The sequence below is a fragment of the Epinephelus fuscoguttatus genome, linkage group LG24 (genome assembly GCF_011397635.1).
Source record: "Epinephelus fuscoguttatus linkage group LG24, E.fuscoguttatus.final_Chr_v1".
In the NCBI taxonomy this organism is placed as follows: domain Eukaryota; kingdom Metazoa; phylum Chordata; class Actinopteri; order Perciformes; family Serranidae; genus Epinephelus; species Epinephelus fuscoguttatus.
The window spans coordinates 13529452-13557132 of record NC_064775.1 but is presented as its reverse complement, the minus strand read 5'-3'; the positions used below and the strand labels follow the sequence as shown (position 1 = coordinate 13557132).

At 42.5% G+C, this 27681-nt stretch overlaps 1 protein-coding gene across 1 annotated transcript in view; it reads right to left on the bottom strand.

The window, feature by feature from the left end:
- LOC125885163 (fidgetin-like) overlaps positions 1–27047 on the bottom strand; it is a 37836-nt gene extending 10789 nt beyond the window's left edge. The window contains exons 1-2 of the mRNA XM_049570661.1: positions 26859–27047; positions 25966–25996 (exon numbers count right to left, since the gene is read on the bottom strand). Of these exons, the coding sequence (XP_049426618.1) occupies positions 25966–25990 (25 nt within the window). The 5' untranslated portion in view covers positions 25991–25996; positions 26859–27047. The remainder of the gene's footprint in view (positions 1–25965; positions 25997–26858) is intronic.
- Positions 27048–27681: the final 634 nt, after the last annotated feature.

The window sequence follows — 27681 nt, the reverse complement described above, 5'->3', positions numbered from 1 at the left end:
AAAAAGAAGTGAGGATGGAGAATGGACCAGGATGAGGGGAAGTAGGCTCTAGAGGAAAATGGGGGGGAGAGGGAAGGGAGCAGAAAAACACAAAATAAAACAAGCCTTGTGACTCACACACACTCTTCCCTCCGCAGAGTTTGACACTCCATCAAACTGTGATATGTCCTCCATTTAAAGAAACATGAATCTTTCTAATTCCATCATTAATAAAGATAACATATATAAAAGAGTGTGTCAGGCTCCATCAGGGCTTTCATCTCTTCTATAATGAGGTTAATGCAGAGACGCAGTGATTACCCCAGCAATGCAAATGAAGGCCAAATGATAACTTGCACTATTTAAATAAGGTAATAGCGATTACTCTACGTTATTCAAATGAGGACAGATACTTTGAACTGAGCGCTTTGAACTCGCTGCTCCTTCTCCAAAACATATGAAAGGGATGGAGGAGGATTGACTTTGGAATCGTTTGGTGTGTATCCTTTAATTCAATGTGATGTAAACCAAGGGCAATGAGCAAAGCAAAGTCACTTAATGTGGTGGTGCAGGATGGGCGGGGTCGACTGGGAAAATGTTTAAGGTAGCCTGACTTAGTACACTCCTTTTCTCACAGTGGAAGCCCTTAAAAGTCATTGAAAAGTCCTTGAATATATTGTCAAAGAGAAAAACACAATCGACACAGATATCAATCATCCTGGATTTTTAGATGGTAATTAAAAAAAAACTACCCTGAATGCAACCTATTCTTTTCCAAAAAAAAAACAAACTTCCAAGGTCCTTTTCTTGTTTAAAATATGAAAAGAATTCTGTGGAGCCGATTTAACCGAGCTTTAATACTTAAATAAGTGTGTTCTCGCTGCCATAGCCTTCGACAGGGTTACAGGATTACATGTATAGGCCACGCAGTGAAAAGGGTTGTCCACATTTTCCTTAAGAGTAGCTGAATTCTTTCCATTCATTCGGTTTTTTTTTCCCTGGTTATAGCACCTCCATGGAGCTGCAAACTTTAAGCACATCCGTTATTTGATTTTCTCCACAATCTTTCAAGGCTTTTAAGGCCTGGGGGAAATTTGCAAAGCGTTTGGATGGACACATGCAGCAAAGTGTGCGAGCAGAAAAGCAAGTGCGTGTTTGTGTTGCAGGGAGAAAGAGAAAGGAGGGAGAGAGAGATCATGCACTCAGCTGAAACAACATCCAACAGAAATCTTCTCCACCTTCTGAAGTCTGCCAGCGCTCTTTTTTTTTTCTTCTCCTCCTCCAGCCTCCACATAGAGAAGCCTAATCATTCTCATTACACTCGGCGTCCATCTGCATCAACAGAGCTGCCTATTACTGTGCGTGCGTGTATGTGCAGTAAACAGCTCTTTAGAGAGAGCTAATGAGCTCTTTTAAGTCCGTCCGCTGTGTGATTCTGCAAGCGGGGTGTCAGAGCAAACTGCCCATTTTGGTAACGTCATAATTAAGCCATGTGTGTATGTGTGGAAGAGAGATGCCGGCACACATGTCGACGCTGACATGCCCACACACACAACCTGAGACAAGACGTACAAATGTGTGCCCTGCTTTGTCTTCCGAACATAAACAGACACTGAAGACCTTCAAAAACAAACTACTGTGTCATATTTTTATAAAAATCTGTCTCCGACATCGGAGCAGGAGAAGGAGCCTCATGACAAGCGATAACTTCATCAAAAGAGACCTGTTTCCACACACCACCGGGGAAATCTAACCAGTTATTCAAATCCTTATCAAATACACCAGAGGGCATCTTTTAACCTCTAAATCGCTGCACGTGTGCGCACAAAAAACCCTCACATGTAGCTATTGTTTTATGAGTGTGTGTATTCTCATGCGCGCAGGCCTTGTGTGTGTTTGACAACCTCCGGACCACCTTGTTAATGAGTCCAGCACACTGTGACTAAGCCACGGGCTACGCTGTATTGGCACACAACCTACAGTAGAGAGTCAAATAATGTGATTAGGTCCTCCAAAAGGCAATTAATTATGAAATTAGTCATGAGCTGGTGTCACACACACACACACACACACACACACACACACACACACACACACCACAATCAAAACTCCTCCTGCGTTCCTCTTCAGAGCAACAGCTGCAGGAAAAGTGACAAAAATTTAAAAGATTAAATAATTATAAATCTTCCTTTGTTTAGAATAGAGTCAAAAATGAGCAAAAAAGACATGTTTAACTAAATTTCTCTTCCATCCCCAGTGAGACTGAACACAACTGTTCTCCAAACCAGACTATTCCTCTGAAAATAACCAACAAGCCTGAATCCACGTCTTTGAAGCCTGCAATTCAAGCCCAGCCACGGCTTACCATTACGACGACTAGTCTGTCGCAGAGCAACGACAATAACAACAACAACAACAACAGATAAGGGAGTAAACAGAGCGAGTTCAAAGTCTAGACGGCGAGCAGTGACCGGGAGAGATGAGCTGTCACTAACTCAAAGACAGTACGGGGGGGAAGAGAGATCGCTGTAAAGATGACAGCTCAGAGCTGCGATATAAGGATATTTGACAAATGACAGCATTTTTTTAAAAAATCAAATATTCATTGTAATCCGTGATCTTTGACCTCGTGATAAGTTTTTGCTGCTCCGACCATCAAACTTTGAAATGCCTTTGTGGAGTAAAAAAAGAAATACAGCTTTGAGAAATAGGCTTCATTCTGGTATGTAAATGTTAAAAATATTAGGGTATATTTAATGACGCCTCTAAATTTAGCTCACAGGAGAAATCAGACTTAACTGCTGTAAATCTCTGACTAAATTCCAGAGACATATCATCGCCACCCCTGCCAGCCAGTATCAGATCTTCCTTAGAGCTGTATAAATTGACACTGTCTAAATTTCCTTTTACTAGACAGACTATTGAATGGGTGGGTTAAATGGGTAGGGCGCAGTTAAACAAATGCTCCGGATCAAGGAAATTGTGCGTGGCTTCTTTTGTCATTCAGAGAGGAAATTGAGAGATATTCGGCGGGGGCTCGGAGCCGCTAACGCATGGCATTCATCTATAATGCACTCGGCCTGTCCGTCAGCTACTCCATTTCCTGTGACTAGCGCAGCGTGCCTAATCACCCGGCTCGACGCGGGGTTCCTTCCTCAAAGACAGCCCTGCGCACACACACACACACACACTAACACACGCGTGGTCACACACGCAGGCATGAATGAAGACAGACACATGCAGGACACACAAACATGCAGAGGAACATCAGGTCCGCTGAGGCAAACAGATTATTCTTATCTGGGGAACAAAACATCTGTAAAGACTCACACCATCACTGTGCCGGGGAAAACCTGCCGATATATCATCAGTGGGAGGAAAAGACACACCTCACTGAAACTGAATGCCTTAGTGCTGATCTGTATGGCATTAACAAACAATTTATTAACTCAGTGAAGCCCTTAGCCACTACATGTAGTGTACAACCCACGACATACTTTATAAAGGGTTTATAAAGTATTAATAATGTCTTTATCAAGCCAATGAATCTTATTTTTTTATCTTTACAACATTAACAGTCTATTACCTTAATACAGCCATTTGTAACAACTGATAAACCCCTACTAATACATTGTTCATTAAACCTTTATAAGATGTTAGTAATGGCTTTATTAAGTAAATAATTCTTATTACCAATTTTTAAACATTAATAATCAATTTATTAACTCTATAAGGACAGTAACATGTACAGTGTAAATCCGTAATAAAGTATGTCTAATTAAAGCTTTATAAGATCTTACTTCTGGCTAAATTACATTAATAAATCATTTATTAAGTCACAATACTGGTTTATAATCATTTATCAACAATTTATTGCCTTAAAGTCATAAGAAAAACCCTAATGAAGATGTACTTTATTAAGTGTTTATGTTGTGCTAATGACATACGCAGTTGATTATTTATTCATTAGGTCACTATGACTTCATAAAGCCATTAGTAACAAGTTATAAACCCTTAATAAGCATAATTAAGTAAGGGTTAGTTACCCACGTCTTTACTGTTAATGTATCCTTTATTAATGCCCATTAATTCTTATTACTGATACATTAAGAAATAATGTATTGACTTAATAAAGCCCTTGGTAACATCTTATAAACTCTTAATAAGAATAATGTATTAAGGGTTATCATTAAGGGCTGGTTGCTAAAATCTTTTTTATTAATGCCTTTTTACTAATACCTGACACATCATGAAATAATTTAATATCTTGACAAAGCCATTAGCATAGCTTATAAACCCTTAACAAGACTAATTTATCAAGGGCTGGCTGCAAAAGTCTTTGTAAATAAATCCCTTTATTTTTGTCTATTAATTCCTATTACTGATAGATTAAGAAATTATGATGAGTCATGAGCAACAGCCTGTTAACCCTTAATAAGCATACTTAAAGGTGACTGTAAAGGGTTAGTCACTGAAGTCTTTACTACATTAATTCCTATTACTGATCTATTAACATTACGAAATGACCTGTTAACTTAATAAAGCCATTAGTAACAACTTAGAATCCCTTAATTAGCAGACTTGATTAATTCTTCTTTCTGATACATTAAAAAATAATTAATCAACTTAATAAAGCCATTAGTAACCGCTTATAAAGCCTTAATAAGAATGCTTTATTAAGGGCTATTACTGAGGGTAAGTTACTTAAGGCTTTACCACATTAATAAATCCTTTTCTGATGTTTTAACATTAAGATGTAATTCATCAACTCAATAAAGCCTTTAGTAACCGCTTATAAACCCTTAATGAATCATTCTTCATTGAGTGTTTATATGTGGTTAATTATGGCTTTGTTAAGTAAATATATTAATTAATCAATTCTCCTGATCTACAAAGCATTGATGAACAATTTATTAATTCAATGCATCTGATAATAACAACATATAAAACCCACATTAAGGTATACTTTAAGATTTATATGTTGCAGATTTACTGATGAATTTACTGAATACTGATGTTTAAAAAGCATTTAAGACAATAAACTGCCCGGCTAAAGTCGCCTGTGGACCAACTCTACCTACTTTGTCAGAGAAGTAAATAAGTTGTAAGACTAACATCCTCCCACACTGGTGTCAATTAAAGCTCCACTGTCCACGTCTGCAGTGTTTGTCAGGTGACAGCAGGAGCAGCTCTACATCTACATTCCCTCCAAACAGCTCCGAGGCCGCTGCTGATGTGCTTCTACCTGAGGTGCGGGGTCTCTCAGAGTGCCCCCGAGGTTAACATGGGCCACATACTATCAATACTTCTCTGACGCCCAGATCCATACCTGTGAACCACCACCACTTTGTTTACCTGTGTGTTCAGTAATTAAAATAGATTTCTGAGAGGAGGCCTAATCCTTTTAGAAATGACATCGATCTGGCTCCCAATGCAAGAAAGCTGTGGTGTAACTTTTTTCCCCCCCACTCTTCCATACAAGCGGTGTTGAGGACGCTCTCGCCCCTTCCTCCTCGATGGAAACTTTGGAAAGTCCTCGACATGAAGGACGTCATTTAGGGCCAGGCGGGGAGGGGAGGGGGGCTGCAGTAGAGGGGTGGCAGGTGGAGATAATAGAGAGGAAGCCTCTAACCTCGTCTAAAGCTGTCTGTCTTCGTAAATAAAATGAGATAATTATTGAGTGAACAACATTATACGCCGACGACGCACTCTTTCTTCTACCCCCCTCCTGCCGGCGCAGTTGTAAATCTCAACAAACACGGTGCTTTTGGACATTAAGTGCTCACTAAGCACAGTGGATGCATCATATTTCAAGAGCAGGCGTTGTGTGGGTGAGGAGCTGGGGAAAATGGAGTGTAATGGTTATCCATTATCTTATACGGCAACGGCGGCAATGATCATTTTCAAGTGACTCATTTCTGGAAGTACCTATCTATTGGCCACTTCGAGAGAAGACTTTGATGGCTAATCCAAAACAACTATTCAGAGGTCATTTACTGCAGCAGCTCTGAGACACTCTGCACAAGAGAACGCTCCAGCCTCCCTCATTATTCAAATACAATCCTCAGGAAGATCCACATCACAAACAGCGGCGCCGCAGCCCCAGAGTGGGCGATTACCTACACAGCATACTCCGGTCCAGAGTGGAAACATTAACAATGCATCAACAAATGAATATATCACAATCCAAGTAAGAGTTTGAAAGCGCACAAGAGATATTTGTCACGGGAATTAAATAGTGATACTGGAGTGTATTAACATATCAATGATCCCACTTGTGGAAAAAGCTTCAATAATATCCAGATACAAGTCGTGTCTGCGAGAGAACTTTCATGTTATTCAATCATATTATATTTTTCTGCCGAGGTAAATGTATTTTAAGAAGTGTAGGTGCGATGTTTGTTTGTGTGTGGTCTCGGCTCCACATGAATGGTTACTTAACACCACACTGATTTCCCCTCAGCAGTTAGAGAAAAACCAGCCGATGCTCAATGATGCATCACCGTGTTTGTTGCCGCCAGGCTGTGTGTATGAGTGTGCATATGTCTGTGTGTGTGTGTGTGTGTGTGTGTGTGTGTGTGTGTTATCATCGCTGGCACGTAGACAGACAGCCCAGGAGTGACTGCCAGAGTGTCACCATCTGTGGATGCATTTATGTCTGTCTGCACTGGGCTGTGTGTGTGTGTCTCAGTGTGTGTGTGTGTGTGTGTGTGTGTGTGTGTGTGTGGGTGGTTTGGAGAGGGGGAGGGAGGGGGGTGCACTCAGTCAGACAGTAGACTGGACCACGGCTCCATAGTTTGCTACTTCTGACAACAGCAGGGCAAATCGGTGCCAAATACTAACTACACTGCAAAAACTGTCTGTTTTAACAAGATGACAACTCTCCAGATTTTAAACAGTCTTAAAATCGTGTTTTTACCTCAAAGTAAGTCACGAATTGTGCTAAAAAACGGAGAAGATAAGAGAGGAAAAATTTTAAACCGTCATGTCATCACCAGGGCTAATAAATAAAAGCATGATTTTATGTTAAGATGGATTTTTGCAGTGCATGAAACACTTGGCAAGCAAGCAAGATTAGAGTTCAACAGCAGTTGGTGGAGATTAACGCCCGCCGTGAGTGGCGCACGTGCGAAGGTGTGTGTGCGTGTGTGCGTGCATGCCCGCGGTGTGTGTGTGGATTACTGAGGAGGCCCTGGCTGGGATAACCTCTACCCCCAGCCTGTGAACTCGCAGGATCCTTCACGGTGCATGTTTGAAGTGTCAAATCCTGCACACTTCCTATAGATTCTGGTAAGATCTGCCAACTCACGCAATCCCACTGTCCCGAAAAAATAGGGAAAATGTGAAGAAGTCCCTCACGATCACACGATCACACAATCACATCCACACTGAATATAATCAGGAGAGGTTAAAGGTCATAGTTTTATGTGTATAAAAAGTAATTTAATTACACAATAATCTGTGCTAACAATGAGTTGGGAACAAACTTTGGCGTCATTTATATTAATGCCACACCTTTGGCTCTGTGTGGCAGCAGAATATACAGGCTGTGGTGGTGACTGACAGGATAGGTGAGAGGGGAATAGAGGACGTGTCGCTTAAGGTCATGCAGTTGGATTCAAACTGTAGCGATAGCTGCTACGAGCTCCAGCCCACACTGAGTCATCAGGACACCTCAACAGGCTGTCAGGCTCGTCCTACAGCTGCTTATTCTCCATCTGAGCTCACGTGTGCTGTGTATCTGCAGCTCCGGGGTGTTAGGAGGAACAAGCGCTCAGGTATGACAGCGGCGCGTGCACGTGGAGCCTGCGCTCGTCTTTAAATCCACTGTGGCTCGCATTATGCTGGAATTCACACAGGTTGTCTAAACAGTCAAACAGCGGATCAATACGCCCATCGATCGGTGGCATTGAGACTGAACTGGTCGTGTCGAGGGGGCAGGAGATTCTCACTAGAGCTCTCTGCAGGCTGCCGGCTGGAGGACGCACGTACACACACTTTACAAAGAGTGGTATAAGCACACATTTACCGACGGCACAGCTGAGGATGTGGCGTGGTATGCAATACAAATATTTGTGAACGTGTGTATAAAGATTTGTGAACACACACATTTGTCTTCCCCCACTCATATCTGCTCCTCAACCCACTCTGGCAGAAACTTCCCAGGGACACTTGAGCAAGAACACAATGGCGTTCATCTCATATGAGCAGATTCAGGTCCTGTCTGTTCAAGTCAGAGCAGTCTGCCAGCAGTTTGTCTCAAAGTGAGGGCATCCAGTCAGCTTCAGCAGCTGAATATCAAGCTGGCTGCCGCCGCGTCTCCTCGCGCTCAACTGACACAGTCGATAGCTCTGCATTATTCATGGGGACGGCGGGGGCCGATGAGATGGCCTCTCACTGAGGGCTGGATTTCAACAGTTCCAAACTTTACAGGGGCTGGCGGACGCATGACACCTTCAACAACTGCTTATCGTCAGCGAAAATGACAACGTGAGGCAAGAGAAAGGGCACGCAACTTTACAGGGGAGGCTCGGGGAGGCGTTTGAATTTGTAAGCAAATTCTGAAAGCAAATTTGTATTTTTTTCAATTAGACTGTGAGTTTGACATGTTAGTTTGAAGACAAACCTATCACAATGAGGTGCTTTTTAAATAAAGTGGAACAGAGCTAAAATAGCCCCACTCTGACAAATAAAGTACATATTATGACTCTCTTGTCAGCTCCTCTTGTTTGCTATCAAGTCAATAAACACGGATCACAAAGTTAACATGAAAATCTGAAGCATCTCTTTGCGCTAATAAAAAGAAAACAAATCATAATTTCAAATGTTGCTCATCCGTGTTTGCTGATTTCCATTACACAGACTAAAGACATCAATTAGCTAAACTGCGTCTGTTCAAAAAAAAAAAAAAGGAGAGGAAAAAAAACTAAAAAGGAGGAGACAGTTATTTGGAGTAAATCAAACACGACGCAAAGAGAACCAGAGGCAATAAAAAACGTCAGGCTGCTTGATATCAGATCTCGGAGGAGAAATTTGATGGGCACCGATGAGCAGAAGGCATCTCAGGAGAATTGGACAGAGGAGAGATTTAATGTGATCATAGGGGACGCTCATCTTTCAGGGAACGGGGTAATAATGAGCAATCAATAACGTCCTTAACAGAGTTAGAGCGAGTGGCTGACAGCAGATGTAAGGCTCCGGCTAACAGGCTACGTCTGATCTCACATTACCACACTGGATCTGGGTTGAACATGCATGCACGTACGCGCACAACACAGCCAGGCGTACAGTATGGATGTACATGCGCGGACGCCAGCATATGGACCAACACACACCAACATATGGACACACATTTCCTTTCGGTTTTTCTCACTCACCCACACACATGCACGCCATCTCACTCATGCGCACGCTCTCTCCTCAGGTGACATCCACCAGCATCGTGTCATTGTCTATCGATCAATAGCTGTAATCACATTCACAGGCGATGAACACGGATGTAAGCTCTGTACAGCGAACACAGGCGTCTCGGTTTATCCGCTGACGGCTGATTTCACAGGCTAAAATGACAACCGCCGCTGGAAGATTCTATCAGCTGTGCTCGAATAGGTAATAAAAAAAAACATGCAGTATTTACTTATAAAGTAAACAAAGCTCTGTACTCTGCTGCCTGCTGCATATATGGGCAGAATGTCAAAAGCCTGTCTATAATAATGTGTGTGTTATAAATAAAACACCATCACCACCTCTTCTGTTGAAAACATTTCTGAAGCTTACTAACTGGGCTCTCACTTTTATTCAATATTCATCGTTACAAACAAATTTATATCTGACAGGAGGCCCACATATTGTGAGGAAACCCTGAAACAATAAACAAAACATCTGTCTCTGTTTGGATCTGCTGTTACGTAATCATGTGTTTAAGTTAAAAAAAATCTTTGTGTATAGGTACAACAGGCCGTGCCTTAGGGAACGGCCCATTGTTCAGACGGCTCTAAATTCCGAAGCCCTGTTAGTTTCAAAAATGTCCCATTGGACCAAAAACATATTTCTCCAAGAGCCCATGATCCCCAAAGCAAACGCCCAGTGCTCCAAAATACTTTTTCTCTGAAAATGCACACTTACTGCGGTTATACAACCCAGTCACCCGAAGAAACGTTCGCATTGTAGGTTTCTGTAAACCACAGATATGTTACATTTGTCAACAAGGCTGTGGTGAATGTGTGGTTTGGTTTTGGTTTGGTTATGGTTTGGATAAGATCATATTTTAGCTTAAAAATAACTCAGGTTTGACGGCACAAACGTCACTGGAAAAGCAGAGATGGTTCAGTGTGACACACCTGCTTTCAGTGACTCAATCGTAGCTGGAAAAAGTCACAAAGGCTCTGTAAAAGCACCTGGGAACGGTGGGAAATGCCAGGAACGGGCAGCAGAAACACTTGGGACAGCTGACTTTAACCCCGCTGGGAAACTCAAACTAACTGCAGGGAGTGTATATTTACGGAGATACAGGACTTTAGAGCACTGGCGTTTGTTTATGGAGTGATGGGTTGTCAGAGAAATGGGCTTTTGGTCCAATGGGACGTTTTTCAGACTAATAGGACTTTGGAATTTCAGACCACGTCACTGTTCCTCTGACCCACTCTACAAACTGTTACCCATGTACGCTATTGTGCTCTTAGCTGACACAAGATAGAGCCAAACTTATAATCATGAGACCAAATTATCTGAGTATTAATGTGGGGAAGCATTTTGGATTTGGCAACATGGATGGATACATTTGTGTATAATGCTGTTTGCTCACTGTTTAAGTCTTAACTGCATTACAGTAACATTAGCTTAGCATTGGGCTACATGGGGTGCATTTAATTTAATTAAGACAAGTTACATGTTAGTTTTAATTTGTTCAAACTTAAGAGTTTTTGATCGAGCCTTCATTTTTTGTTATTCGCCACCAAAATATTTACATTATGTAAAATAAATGATCTATTTTATGAGTTTAGTTCAATACAAGATTGAACTGATTTCAGTTATGGTAGCATTGTATTTTTATACAATGTTGATCTGGATAAGTGGCCTACTCATGTGTTTATTTTAACAGTGCCTGTGTTTAGAAAGTAGCTAAGAATGCCTATCATTTTTTATTAATTGTTCAGTCAATAAAAGGTCAGAAAATAGTAAAAAAAAACACCACACCAGGTTGGCTGAAAGCTGAGAATTTTTGGCATTTTTCCTCAGTTACTATTTGAGGTAACGACTCAAATAGTTACTGATTCATTTTCTGTCAGCGAACTAATCCGGCAATCGACTCGTCATTTCAGCTCTAATGAGCAGCATTTAAACTTGGTCTTTTGATTGGTTTAACATCCTCAGATATCAGCACTGAGACCAGGCAACCAGTGGACGTCACTTCACCAAAGTGAAGTTTTTGTCCAATTCAGTTCATCCAAATGCTTACGCTACAATACTGGTGATTTTTCCAGTCAGTGTTGAAATTGACTGCTTTATGTGTTCCGCCACTGGCTCAGTGCCTGCATCTGCCTGCTGACAGGGAAAGTAGGAAAGGTTGTAAATTTTCTGGATTAACTCTGCGAACTGATGACAAACTTTGGCATGAAATATCAACATTATGGGCTGTCCACCAAATAACAGTTAAGTTTTCCAAACTTTAAAAAAAAAAAAAAATCACTCCAAATACAGATAGGGCTGCCAGTGTGAACGTGTCAACTGGTGACTTTCAGCCAAATGAGTCCATGTCAGCTTGTAGTAACTTATGAAGGCTTTTACGAGGACATCTACATGTTCTGTTCGTGTTTTCAACAGCTGCCATCACTACAAAAGTAACCACAACCAGTCACCAGCTATCACTTGTTAAACCACAACATCACACACCATTGTACCTCTTCTGTTTGTAATGCTGACCGAATGATGCTTACTTTGTGGTCATCAGGTTTCCCTAGTGAGAGCAACTAATGTTATATTTCTCAATAACACCACAGTTAGTTGACCGAGTTAGGCTAATTTATTCTGTGGGACTCTCTGTGTCTTCGTCCGCTAACATTTTCTAGCTAAGAGGTGTTAATTTTGCAGATGTTACTTGTTTTACCATCATTTTTGAAGTCTGCCACTAGTGTTGGAGCAGCTGAAAAAAAGCACAGGTTCTTCCCCGACCTCCAATATTGTTGTCAGAAGTAACGTTGCATCGACAGCTTGCAATTCTATATGTGTGTACTGTACTGGAAGACGCCACCGCAGTAATAGTGACTTATTTACTTCCAGTTCTTCCCCAGATTCGCGTTTAAACTGACAACATTTTTGTATGATTGGTGCAAGTGTAGTACTATAGCACCCTTTATGAATATTATCAGCAGTGACCATCACGTCCTTCCACGAGAGTATTCTTTAGCATCCCTATTCAAAGTCACAGACACTGTGGAGAAAAAGAGATATGTCTCTATTCACTATTCTGCATTTTTCCTACAGTTATGCCTCATCTGGAGTGAGAAAGACTTGATAGTGTGGATGTGTGTGTGTTGGCAACTTAATGTACTTTCACATATTTTCGGTGCAATGTTTCTCACAGCAGCCGCAGTTAGAAACTCTAACTAAATAAATAATTATAGCTTTATTACTGTGGGGTGCAGCTCCAACCCCGAGGCAAACACAGGATCTCTACTTGTTTGTCATGTGGACAAAAAGCATAGCACTGTATCTCCAAAAGACAAATAATGATCCGGGGACAGGACTGTGCAGATATTTCTGACGCTTCCCTGTACAAACATCAGATTCTCATCACATAAATCAAGATGAAAATGGGTGTGATTGATAGAGAAGTGCTGCACAGAAGTATAAGAGCCAGAGAGATAAACATCTCCTGGAGTATGATCAGGTAGAGAGGTGGGAGAACAGTGAAAAGGGTGCGATTCAGTGGTGAGAAAAGGACGAGCAGTATTTATTGAAGAGATGAGCTGTGACATAAGATAAGGAGTGACTCTGCTGTCCTGTTGGAAGGGGGAATGTCATTCCACCACTGAGGTCCCAAGAGGGATCTGAGTCAAGGCCGAGGAATGAAGGGCCAACAGCACAGCGCCATGATACTGTCATTTTTGGAAAGTTGTCATGAGACCATAATTTCCTGCGAAATGAACCCTTCTGTGTTTGACTTTTTCTTTTTACACTCCAAACTCCAAGCCTGCCTGTTTCTGAAGACATGCACTCAGACAGCCGCCCTCCAGCACCTGCATGACTAAAAACTGACGCTGGTCTATAGATGGTTTCATTTTGTAAACAATATGCTGCTCCAACCCTTGTCAACAACTTGTACTAACAGCTGACCAGATGTGTCAGAGGGTTTCAGCGTCTCCTAGCAACAGGAAAACGTTCTGGCCCTACGGGCAAATCTGAAACCACAACATGTCATTTCTAATGGTTTGCTGTCCAGCACAACTTCAAATAGCTCTGCTTATGTACATTTAAGATTGATTCTGTGTTCGTTCTGTACACATGACCCCACGTTGGGCCCACATTTCCCTGCGAGTGCCCGAGCAAACACCGCTTCACCACGGATCACGGCTTTAGCGCCGCTGTTCATCAGGTTGTTAGCTGCGCCGAAGCTCTCAGTCATGGCTACGGGCCTCTTATCTTATCAGTCAATCGGCAACAGCGTGCAGGAAATGAGACACACAACAGTGATACTGCCAACAACACTCATCTGTCAAGACACGCTGGCTCAATTACCATACTGTAGCACAAAGACTCGCACAAAACAGGACGCGCGGCGCAGCGGTGAAGTGGATAAATTAAATTGCTGACGTTATACAAGCTAAGTCATTAGTCGCGTCCATATAGGGAAACCAAAAGCTCGGCGGAACGAGAGGACGGAGGTGTTGTTTTATTTGGTGTAGCTGTGCAAAAGAGGAAGTGATAAACTTCTTGCAGCCCGGGCATAAATCTGCATTTTTCTAATCATGAGTGTGTGTGTTTGTTTCTGATGCAGCCCCCTCATATTACTGCACTTGTTTGCTGCCTCTGTCTGGAGATAGAAAGAAAAGGGGGGGGGGGGTATATAAAGAGAGACAGAGACAGAATGGGAAAGAGATACACTGAGAGAAACAAAGACTGAAACAAACACATACAGAGAGAGAAAGAGGGAGAGAGACACAGACAGAGAAATAGAGGGAGAGATTGGGAGGGATGCTGATGTGTGTACTGCATCCCAAGGGATCACTTACTCAGTATAGACACAGTACTGGAGGACAGAGCACAGCAAGGGTTCATTGGCCAAAATCTCTTTACACACACATACACACACACAATCCCTCCAAGCAATATTCCTGTAAGCACTCGTCCTGTGAGAATAACCGCATTGACTGAAGTGGAGTCAATGTAAGAGGACGATAGAATGAGGGGAGGAAGAAAAAAATAAAACGGAGGGATCAGGAGGAAGCAGCAGGAGGAGGAGTGTCCACCTGGCCAGTGTCCAGGGGAATTAAACAGTCTGTTTACCGCTCTCAGCGCCTCAGCAGCGCCATGTTAGCCTAATGGCACGGACATGAAGCCAATTGATTTGTGGACCAATAGACCTGTCCCACAGCACAGGCAGATTACCTAGATCACTGGCTCCACATCGAGTAGACATCGCTTCTCATTCGCACCCCACAGGCAGTGGAATGTGAACGGGGTTTAATGCGTGTCTGTGTGGGCATGCTTGCATATATGTACACGTGTCCCTAGGATTAGAACATGAAACAAGGGGGCCGGTTTGTGTTCCATGGGATTCCTTCTCACCTTGCATATTGTGGCCTGAAGGCCTCATTTATTGAATATTTTCAATGATATATGCTCCTCTAAGGGTTTGGGTAGTGATGCGGCTTTCAGTGGAGTTGTAATGTTTCACGATTCTGTGACCCAAATGTTCAAAATGGTGCTGCGTGATCTTGATAAAATCAAATATCATGATATTTTTGACCACATACCTTGATATCAATATTGCCATGATATTGTAGATTATTGAGGCTTTCACAAAATATTCACGCAGTGAGATTTTTGATAAATAATTGTCAGTAACGTGGATATAATGACTGAGTGGGTTAAGACAAATAATAGAACAGCAAGAACAAGTTAAGAAAATGACATCACTTTACTGCAATGAGCCTTTAAAACCAGGAAAAGACAACACTCATGATATTACAATATCCAAAATATAGGAAAATATCTAGTCTCATGTCACTTTATCAACATAATATTGATATTTAGCCCACTCCCAAAGGAAAATGGACAAACTTGGCTAAAGATCTGGGTTGTGCAGAAACTCATAGGGCTGAACAATTTCAGTTGAATTCATTTTCTGACTTAAATTGTGATTACCAATTTAACAGAATGAGATAAACTAATGCAATACCTTGAAAAATACTTCAAATTGATAATGACATAAAATGGAAAAAGTGGCGTTATATTTAAGTTCTGGCAAACATGACAAACTTCTTGTAGGTTACATCTGAAAATGTTTTGATATTGGACTATCGATACTACCGTCAGCTTAAGAAGCTGCAGCGCTGTCGTCACTATGCCTACGAGCTACTTCACAGCTCTGATTCCTGGAGATCTCCTATTAGACAATCAATGTGATGAACTTTAAGTTCGACAAAACTCAATCTTGTCATCACCAAGCCACCAGGAACAGCGCTGGGCTTTTAAGCCAATTTTGGCATAGTGGCCAAACTGTGGAATTACAACTTTTGGCCCAAAAATACTTGACAACCCAACCAAATAACTCATTTTACGATCAGAATTTGATCCATTTTATCCAATAACACTGAAAGTGTCAATATAACAATAACACTGAAAGTCAAGAAAAGTCACATAATTAAAATATTTAATCCCAATTCAAGTTAGTGGAGGGCTACACCAGCAGCTGACCACTCAGATGGCAAAACTCTCCACTGGCCTTGTCCTATGGCCCCAACAATGTGGAAAATCCAGGTACTTTTGTACCCAGGAAGTCAAATTCTTTGGGGTTCATGCGCCACTAAACAACTTTCAGAGGAACGAACAAGGCCCTGCCTTCAACGCTGTATCCTCTTCTCTTTATACATCCATGATCTCATGATCTACACTCAACAACTGCTGACCTACCTGCTAGCTAAAGGTCTGAAATTAACCATGAAGCAATGGCTACAATGATTGCTGCCGAAAAACACTTCCTCAGAACTATATTGATGTTATTAGTTAGTAGCAGTTCAAATCATAAGTTTCATCATGATGATACTGTCTCAAATGTCTGGACAATGATATGATATTTGCAGATATCACAAAGTCTGCCACGATACGATTTTGATTCACTTTACATCAGGAGCCTGTGATCGATATGAGACGATATCAGTGAATATCCTCATTGTCTTTTTCTTGGCTGCTTACCATTGTCTGCCCTGCACTACGCTGCTATCAACATCTGAATGTTTAGGAAGGAGGTGTGCTCGGATGGAAATGGTGGCACAAACGTAGCATAGGAATTTCAAAATAAAGGCGTATCTTAAAGATGACTTCATTTATCGATGCTTTCAATTTGCTTCAATGACACTGGATCGTTTATCACTGAATCCATACATAAATCAAGATCAATGTATCGGGTTAGCTGAGTATATTTACAACAGACATCCATACAGCTGGGGAAATCACCGGCTGCTGACTTCAACTTGATAATGACGATAAATTTGCAGATCAAATTGGAATTTTGAATACATGTATATATCTATAAACAGTTAACTGTTAAGTCCTAGAAGCCAAATAAGTTGTGCTTAAAAGTGACAAAATAAGTTTCTCTTTGCACTCAGTTCCATTATTTTAAATTTACTGTATACTGTAATGGAAAAGTATTACCTATTAATATCATTTATGTCAGTTTCAGGCATATTTGATTAAGCAAGAAAAAAAATGCAGCTAAAAGCTAAATTTGTGTCGTCAGTTCAGATTAATTTGATGTTTGAGAGACATAAAGTCGCCCAACACTAACAATATGTACATCCAGTATATATTCAGGATGTTAAAATGTGGACTGGGGCGTTTCATGAGTAACATTTTCGAAGAGGGATACAGTTTTTGTGGCATTAACAGTGCACATTGTTCCAAATTGAATGTTACACCCAAATAAAAAACCTTGCTGCAGGACAATAAAGACCACACACACTTGAAACTACAGTTGTCCATGTGTACAGCCGAGGAGTGAGAATAATTCCACATTCTCCACAGTTTTCACTCATGTCAGTGTCCCACTTGATAAGCATGAAAATCCATTTATCTACAAAGGAACTGTACGGTCCATATTGGACAATGTCTCTTTTATGGTCCCTCGCAGGCCCTTTTTCGTCCACAAAGCCACCCAACTGACTCCACCACGTCTGTAACAGGCCACATTCATTTGATATAGACACATCAAGGGAGATATTGCAGTGGTTTTGCCGTGCATCAAGAGAAGTGGGGCTGGTTCACAGAAGCAGCAATATGCTCTGAACATAAAAGAACAATGGACGCACGGCAGATGCAGTTAAGCAAAAAAAGAGAGAGAGAGAAAGAAAAAAATACAGCGGCTTGGACATGAACACCAAACATGTATGCCTGCACGGGGAACCATAGGGAGGCACAGTAAGGCTCGCTGTCATTATCACTGAGCCTTTCCCTCCTTTGGAGAGTTGTTCTCCAGACTGCAGTGTGAGCAGGAGGACGGAGATCCAGAATTAGGCCTCTGAGGAGGATGAGGAGGAGGAGCCGTCAGATTACAGATTAGAAGGTGGGGAAGAGGTGGGATTAAACATGCGGTCTAGATGGTAGCCTGACTAATACAGCTCACAGCTCAGCGAAGGCCCCGTAGATTATACTGTGGTTAGAGGGAAATGTTTAAAAGAAAAACGACTCTCCTGGAGATTGTTACTGAAACACTTTCCAGCACCGGTCAATGTTATTCATTGCTCATCTAATCCATATTTGTGTAAATGAGGTGCGCGGAGCTTTACAACACAAGGCAGACACAAAAACCTTTGAGACTTTGGTATTAACAATGATGCTACGTCTTAACCACCCCTCTGGCTAATGCAGCTAATGAATGAGAAAGCGCTAGCAGGCTAACGGCTCTAATTCTCCTTCACAGGCTATCATGTTGCAGCCCAGAGACGGATCAATACCATTTGCTCAACACACAGGAGGCCTGGGAATCTATAAAAGGGCTTTTATTGAGTAATTAAACACCCATTACTGTCCCGTGCAGCCAAACAATAAATTTGATCAGCCTCTCAGGCGCAGATCCAGCCGTGATTAATACTCAGTGCATGCATGACATAAAAGACCACAATGACATTTTGCAAAGTCCTGTCTCAGACCCTTTGACTGCTGCTTACAGCGCCAGTTTCAAGGTTGTTTAGTGGGGCCGGACCTTGGGAGAGCTCCGTGTGTGCACCTCAGCAGCCACATGCTGTCCAACCCTGGTCTGGGATCCAATCCCACCAGTACCTGCTGTCCTGAGGACGTAATAGCACCCAGCATGCCCGGCTAATGGCAATGACGAGCTTCACAAACTGCTCAGGGTGAAAGTGATATTTTCAACCTTTTTCTATTTGCACTCTAGACTGTACCCTTCTAAAGTTACTACTTAATTTAGCATGAGTATCTCTAGATGTCATTTTTATCACATTTTAAAATCATTCAAATTCAAAATTAGTGGTACAGCCTTAAAATACATATTTGAAACTGTTGAGGCTGGTTGTTTAAAGAAATACATCAAATATTAGTCTATACTCCACTTTAACTCCTCCTATTTAGCATTCATAAGCATTTTACAGACTTTTAACAAAGAGTTAATGTCACACTATGATGGATTTGTAAGCACATATAAGTAGGGATGGGAAAAAATCAATACAGCACAGTATCACGATATTTTCCTTGACAGTATTGTATCGAAACACGGACGCCAAATATCGATATTTTATTATGGAAATTATTCATGTTGCAGATATAAATTAAACTTCTGGTAGCCAACTAGAAAAATAAAATCAGTGGCTTTTTCAGTCCACTAGAAACATTTTTCTGGATAAAAATGACTGAAATGAGATGAAGGGACAGAAAAACAGATGATGTTTTCCTTAATTTGCCATTGAAAAAAGGTAATAAATCAAAATGTATCGCATATTAGACATTTATAATCGCAGTAATATTCTATTGTGACCTAAGCATTGTGATCATATTGTATTGTGAAGTCTCAGTTTAACAGAACAGTTTAAAATTTGTTTTATAAAAGCTGTATATCAGCAAGATTTAACTTCCTTTGAGTGGCAAAATTAACTTCACTTTCAAGACTGTACTGTGCAGAGCAATGCAGAGACGCTCGCATGAGGAAAAAAGAAAAATGCACACACTGTGCAGACCATTTTGACGAATGCTTCTATCCTTGCATGAAAACCAACATAATTAAAACAGCAAAGTAGGAACACTATCATGTCACACTGGTCTCCTCTGTCCGCCCTTTTTCAGAGTGACTGAAGGCTGAACTGTTTTTTCCCCAATTTCCCAACGTCCTTTTCCACACTCGCACAATTCAAAAACCTGTTACAATCCCATCCTTGTTGGAGAATATTTAGCGTTGTTGAGCCAACAATATGGCATCTGGGTGATTCTCCTAAATATGAATGGCCCATTCACGGGGCTCAATGGAGTCGCTTGGCAATGGCCCTTCTTCCCCTCCCTCCTCCATACTCAAAACAATATTCAGCGCAGCAGTCTTGGCACTTTTCCCCGAAATCAACAAAAGAGGAACTCGAAGCTGTCCCTGAAACCCTCAAAGCATTAAGCCTCTGTGAGATGCAAGTACTTGGCACAAGCAAAGCGATTTAACGACAATGGGCAAATCATACAGTGCTTTGTGAGATTTAGGGGATACAATAGCACTCCGTTTCCAAAGCACACATTAGTAAGCATGTCATTGGGACCCCCTGGGGGATTTGAGCAGCCTAGAGGATTGTGTAGTGAAGAGGATAAATATATGTTACTGGGCAAGAAGATGGACCACTGCCAACGCCTCCCTCCTTCACACAACATACTGTGGATTATGAGTGTGTGGAATACATTAATAGAATAATCTTCTGAACACACAAACTAACCCGCAAACTGAACCCATTTGGCTTGTTAAGCGTATACGTCGCAACACTTCCAAAATCAATTTACAGCCATTTAACAGAGCTCAAGAGGTGCAGATGAGGAGAGAATCTCGCCTTGCAAAAAAAAAAAAAAAATGAGCCCCTGCCATGGAAATAAAACAAAAAAAAAAATACTTGTTATAAATGTGCGGCGCTTGCAGCCATGCTGACCTCTGAGTGCTAAACAAAACCAACAACGGACAAGCAGACACCCACTCAAAAGTCAATACCATGCGTGCCTCCTCTTCCTCTTGTATGGTTAATGCATGATGCCAGGTAGGGGAGACAGACGGAGAGTAGGATCTCATTATACGCTGCATGCTATCATTAGCTATCTACCACATGTGTCCATCCTGCCAACGGAGTCGTACAAGCAACATCCTAATGCTCTCGCCTGCTTCCAGTGGGGAAACTTGGCCCGTGCGCACACACACAGTACAAGTGTGCACACACATGATTACAGGTAAGCATGCAAACACCATCCCTCCAAAGCAGGCCCGCGTACACAAACAGATTTTAAGTCATTTTTAGGACGTTTTTCAAGCACAAATACAAAAAATTATCTGGTACCAGCTTCACTTACATAAAGATGAGCTGCTTTTTTGTGGTTGTTAACTCAGCTCTGACTAAACTTCAGGTTTGGACAGGTGGTTAGACAACACAAGATTCTGGAAAACTGGGATGCACAGTTATCGACTGTGCACGGATTTATTGATAATAGAATTAAACCCTTAGTTGTGGCTCTAATTCAAAGCTCCACTTGCACTTTACTAGAGCTGAAACGATGAGTCAAAGGACAGCAAAATAATCAGCAACTATTTCAGTGATCAATTAATCCTTGCTGTTATTCATCAAGCGAAAATGGTGAAAATTTCTCAGGTTCCAGCTTCTCAAATGGGATAATTTGATCATAAACAGAATATATTTGGGTTTTTCTTTTCTCTGCTGTATATGATGAACTTAGCTCTATCTAAATTTGGGTTTTGGACAGGTAATTTAACAAAACAAGATATTTAAAAACATCACCTTGGACTCTAGGGTGGAAAATTATCAATTGTCTGCAGATTAATCAATAATACAATTAAATCCGTAGGCTGTAACTCAAGGCACAACCTCGTAATGTGCATACAAGTTAGACAAAAATAATCAACGACTATTTCAGGGATCGATTAAACCTTACAGTTATTTATCACGCAAAAATAGGGAGCTTCTCACATGGGAGGATTTGCCTCTTCTTGATGTGATATATGATAATAAGCAGAAAATATTTGGGTTTAGGAGTTTTGTTGGGACAAAACGAGACATGTGAAGACGTCGCTTTGGGCTTTAGGGAGCTGTTATTGCTATTTTTCCCCTATTTTTTGACATGACACACACCAAACCATTAATCAGAAACTGAATTGGCAGCCTAATCGATAATGACTATAATTGCCAGTCGCAGCCCCACAATGGGCGCCGCAGAAAAAATCTGAAGCCATGTAGCAACAGCAGTTGTTTTTGCTCTCGCTCCCAGTTTGTGTCCATCTCCCAGAGGCCACAGGCAGCTCAGTGATGCTGTGCCACACGCCCAGCCACTCAACATCCTTTGTGTCCAACCCCTGGCAGCCTGCCAAGCTCAAACACACACACACACACACACACACACTTATTCTCCCTCGCCCCCAATGAGCCATTGTTCATTAACGCGCACGCACACCTTTGCCGCCTCGCAGACAAAAGTGTCCGACTTACTTGCCGCTCGCGCAAGATGCCTCGCTAATCAAGACGTTCAAGCTGAGCTGCAGACGGGAGGTGGAGGTGGGGGTGGCGGGTGAGGGTGTGCTTCTGTGGGGGGGGGGGTTGGCGGGGGCAAGCAGACGGCCACTATCTAGCCCAGGCTTGCTGTTACCAAAATCAGATCATCCAGCCAGAGCCAGAGAGAAGAGCAGCAGCGGCGAGAGATTACAGTCAGATCCTTCCTCTCTCCTAGCTGTCATTTTCTTTGGCCCTTGTGGAGAGAAAAAAAAAAGAAAAAGAAAAAAAGGCTCTCGTCGGCGTCCTCCATCGTCGGGCCAAATGAGTGGCGAGCTCCTCCGCATATCAATGCACAATTTAACTTAAGACTTCCATGGCAATAACCTAATTAGAAACGGCGCCTTCTCATTTGAAGGCACAATGTAAAGGATAAGCTGTATGCCGCCATGTCTATTGAGGTCTAATGGTGCGGAATATTCCAAAGTGGAAGTTAGATTTTTTTTTCCCTTTTTTAATAAGTCCTTAGCATATTTAACGCTTCCACATGCTGAATGTTTTAATATCTGCCAGAGAATCCGGGCCATGGGTGGTGGAGATTGCTGGTAAAGAGTAAAGGGAGGTGAGCGGGGGTCTGCTTAAAATTCAGAAAAGGGGGCAGCGGATTGCAAAGAAGGTAGGAGGGAGAGAGAGAAAAAAAATCTACAGCTTTGATTTGATTAAAACCTATGAAAATGACGCATTACATAAACCAAAGAAACTTCAAACATTTTGGGGGATTCGGAGTTCAAAGAAAGTGAGATAATGCTTTTAATGCCGGAATTAACATGGAAATGAATTTAGCCGAATGTCTCTTCCGAGGGTGGAAAATAAGAGGCGGGAAAAGTCTGGAAATTTGGTGATGTTAGATCAGTTTCGATTCTTTTGACTCAAAAGGTTCCCAGATGTTACTGGGACTTGAACTGACTGTGGAGCTGCTGTTATTTACACAAAAACTTCCAAATGTATGTCTTTTCATACATTTTTTTGACCTGAAAACTATGAGATCATTTAAAATACGTTTAAAATTTCTTGAGCATTGGCCTGAATTCATCCATCAGACGCTACTGTGATTGCATTATCTTAAGCATGGCAGGTTACAGCAGGTCTGCAGTGGTGAGCTGTAAGTAATATTCCACCCCTGAGTCAGTCTTGTGTGGATCCCCTTCGCCTTAAGTACACCCATCAGATTCTGACTGGATAATAACCAGTCAGCACTGGGAGAAAGACGTGAGGGCAGAATGAATATAATTTGGAGTGTGTGAGGGTGCACAGTGTGTGTGTGTATGTGTGTGTTTGAGAAAAGGGTTCAATTGCAACACGGAGGAAAAAAAAATCCACCAACCGACAACTGTCAGTCACAGCAACCATGCCCCACAACCCTAAAAAAAACCCTAAACCCCAGTTTGAAAGAAAATAAATGCAGCCAGTGTACCAACACTGAAGGAGGAGAGGAGGGGGAGAGGAAGAGGAGGAGGACTGAGTGGATCATGGTGTCAAGGATTTTAAGGAACTGGCGTCCACTCATCTACGGTGTCTCGGGCAGCGGCGCTACCGACAGCTGCCTGCCGTCTCTGGGAGAGGAACTTAAGATCAGCGAGGAGGGGCTGTCAGCGAGCACACAGGGAAACACACAAAGACTTACACAGCCTTCGCTACAGTTAGCTGACACACAGCCCCAACACTGTCTTCTGGGACGGAGACGGAGAGAGAGCGAGGGAGAGAGGAGGGGAAATAAGTGGACAAAGAGTGAAATAGATGAGAGAGCAAGGAGACAAGACAGGCTGACGCACTGTCGAGCAAACGTGGAGGAGAGAAGGGGGGGAGAAAGATGAGACGGAGAGAGAGGGAAAGATGGAGAGAGTGAAACAGACAGACAGGTCCGAGAGGGATTTGTTCTATTTGCATGCGCCGGGCTCCCATGGGGTCCAGCTCCGCTCGGCGAGCCGAGAGCACAAAAGATAACACTTAACATATTTGCTAAAAGATGACAACCCTGGCTGGATCTCGTTTGAAGAGGCCCTTTGTCAGGACGTGCAGACAGGAGAAATCCACTGATACGGACGCCGAGGAGACTAACAAATGTCTGTGTGTGTCTAAAAAGCACAATATTTCCCCACATCGCCTTACATCTGGCACAAGTCCCACGGGGCGGGCTAGATCGCACGCCGGTGGCTCCGGGACGGTAAAACAGCTTTTAATGGTAAACATTACAGACTGATAGAAAGTGTCAGGATAATTTATTTATACGGTCCCACTGGGAGTAGCTGAGCCACCCTCGCAGCACACCGGCTCTCTCTATTCATTTGAGGGAAAAGTATTTAGATAAATAAAGGCAGAGTAAAGGGCTGCCTGTTTGTAAAGCAGTTTTTCTTCTATTCCTATTATCTCCCCTCTCTCTGTCCCTATTAGCTGTATCGGGGGGCTGCCGGAGATGTGAGGCGATACGTTATGTGTATAATGAGGGGGATTATTGCTACTGTCACTGCAACACGCGCAGACAGCGGATGCAGAGGGACGGATCTTAAGCCGGGGACTGTAGCAAACAAATAGACTTAGAGGAATAAACAAACCGCTGAGTATCTACATTATTTACATTACACACAGAACCGACACATGCACCGCTGCGCCTGGGTTTCCTCGGCTTTAACACACACACAAACATTTCAAAACTCATGCACCCCATCACTTCCTTTATGTTCCTCTAGAATGCCAGCTAATTCTGTAACAAAAACAGCAACAGCAGCTCCCATAAAACCACAAATCTGAGTGTAAACAGTTAATTATGATCAAACTATGATGACAAAGCTGCAGCAAATATGTAATTTAAAGTGTCAGTTGCAAACGTGCACACCTGTGTATCTGTAATGTGTTATTTTAGATAACCTGGGCTCCAAATAGAAGCTGTTTTACTCTGTATTTTCATTAAGGTTTGACAGTATGGACACACACTTATAAACACAGAGATGCAAACATTTACAAGGTGGTAAATGCCGCATGTGTAGCACACACAAGTGCATCAGCAGGAGAGGAGGAAGCAGCACGACGTGGAGTAAATAACTCTGTGAGTATGTGTGTGTGTGTGTGTGTGTGTGCGACAGAGAGAGAGCAGAGAGATCAAAGGTGAAAGGTTGAGTCCTCACTAATAACTGCTACGAAAACCAAGAATGTGCAATCGCGGAAGTGGAGCCGGCGTTGTGTACAGAAAGCACATTGTGGTCTCGAAACGTGATTATTCATTAGAAAACTATCCGCTGCTGTTTCTCACTTGCAACAGGGTGGGATGGCTATTTGCTGTTTCCAACAATCCACCATTGTTCCACAAGGACGTGCAACATGTTTCCGGCAGCATCACAAACAGTTTTTAAAATGCATAAAAATTTGAATCATCTTCTGCATGTATATATTTGCAGGAAGTTCCCTGTGTGTCATTAACGCTGCTTACTCCTGATATTGATGCACAATTCTCTCACGCCATAGTGTTGATAATTACAGGTGAATTCAGCTTTACTGCAATAAAGTATGAAATATTAAATGAGGTGTAGCTAATAAATAAATCCTGCTTATAAATATGCATCATGGCTTTGCAGTGATTGAGGCCTTGTGACTTCAATCACACCCATTGTTCCTTTAAATGATTAATACATTTTGATATTTTTTATATCTGAAAGAAAATAAGTGTGTGTGAGTGTGTGTTGCTTCATATCTGTGTTATTCATCTGCAGGTTTGATTGTTAAAAAAAGTTCAAAACAATATTTAAGAGCTGATTTTAACAGCTAAAGAAATCCAAGTAGAGCCACGTGTCATTTAAATATTAGGTGTTTGGAAAAGTGTGAAATGAGCAAAAGATGAAGATGAAAAATAAACTGCTACAATTCTGGAGATTTATCCTAAAATAAAAGAAATGAATGCACAATTTTAAATCAAGCCGAAGGTGTGAATATGTAAACACAGTGTGATCAGATTTAGAGGAATAAATAAAAACACACCCTGTGATGCATTAATAAAAATAAGTTGATGGAAATATCCACCTACCATAGACGCTGCTGCTGCTGATCATCTCGTGCTGGAACAGTGAGAGGAAGAGGGAGAGGAAGAGGAGATGAGAGCATTGGAATTAATTTGTGAAGAAGAAGAAAAAAAATCCACCTTCAACCAAAAAGGTAAAACATGACAGACACTTTTTTTTTTCTTTTTCTTTGCGGTCCGGCACTGCTCGGATTTCAAGCCGTGTGAAAGGTGGGCCCTTCAAGCACTGGAGCGAGCAACTCAATAGGAGAGGCATCTAACCTACATGCATCTCATTAGAAAGTGGAGCCCGGGATGACAGGCAGAGGTGGGGAGGGAGGGAAGGAGGGAGGAGGGGGAGGTGGAGAGAAATCAACTGGTGCAGCTCGGGGATTGTTTGGAAATGATGCCCGGAGTTAAATCTGGTGATAACGCCCTAAAATGTCCAAGCTTTTAAAAAACACACGCAGCGGTGACATTGTGTCCGCGGTCTGCACGCTTGCACAGGGCAACTTGTTGTAACCGCACCGTCGCAGCCGCCTCACACAGCCTGGAGGAGCCTCCGTGTGCATGCAAGTTGTGTATTTCCCCTGCTTAGTGAGCGCCGCACACGCACAAACACACAACCTATAGTGCAGACTGCGTGTCCATGCCTTTGCGATTGCACCGCGGCGCAGGTGCGCTCCTTGCAAATCACATTTAAGGGGGGAAAAAAACACGCACGGGCAAATCGCGCGCAGGTATCGTTTGCAATTCGGGAAACTTGTGAAATAAGAAACTGCACATGCATGATCCCGAGATAAGCGTGCACACTGCTGCTGCGATCGCCTCCTCTACAGCCGCGCTGCCCGGAGAGCCTGTCTGCTCTGACCACTCCGTTTAATTGCAGACGCAGCGGATCCCCAGACTATCCTTCTTACCTGTTTTTTTAGCGACAGGTCGACCTCTCACGTGGGGGGTTAGGGTCGCATCGATCCCGGGGAGGGGTGCTGCTGACGAACGGGGTGCCGAGGTTAAGCCGGGTTGCGTGCGAGCTGAAACCATCCCAAGTTAACGCAGGAAACACTGACCACAGCCACTGCCATGTTGGAATTTCACCAGCCCTGAACAGCTGCTTCTCAGACTGACCAGTACGCTTCACACTGCGCATGCGTGAAAAGGGATAAGGGGGAGAAAAAAAATCCTCAATTCCAATTATTGCCCATAAGGTTATTATGGGCGTCTAGTTTGTGTGGCAAAGTGGTGAAAGGCAGTCCAACATGGTGAGAAAGACGGAGCGTGATATGAACAGGGAAGTGTTCAGGAGCCAAAAGCCTGACTGACTGAGGGGCCACTGCAGGAGAGCTGCACTTTAACTAGTCAGTAGATTTGAATTTCACACACTCAAGGTGAGACTCTTCTTCTAGTGCGCAGCAACTTTAAAAGCATCTGTGGGACTGGTTAAAACAGTCACTTATTTAAGTTATGTGTGTGTGTAATCACTGGAAATTAATCTGTTGCAAATGATATCCGACGCAAAGTAGTTTAGTGAGCCAATCAGATTACAGTGAGGATAAACTCACCTCTAAAGCCTACTGAGTGCAGGCCATCCACTGCGCACCGGAGGCCCGCCACAAGCCCCCTGGCCGCAGTTTGGGAACCCACCGAAGTGCACGTGGGGGCAAATCTGCACACCCGCCTCCCCGTCTGCCCGAAATCTGACTGCAAAACGCGCCTGCAGTGTCCGCGTGTCTCCCCATGATA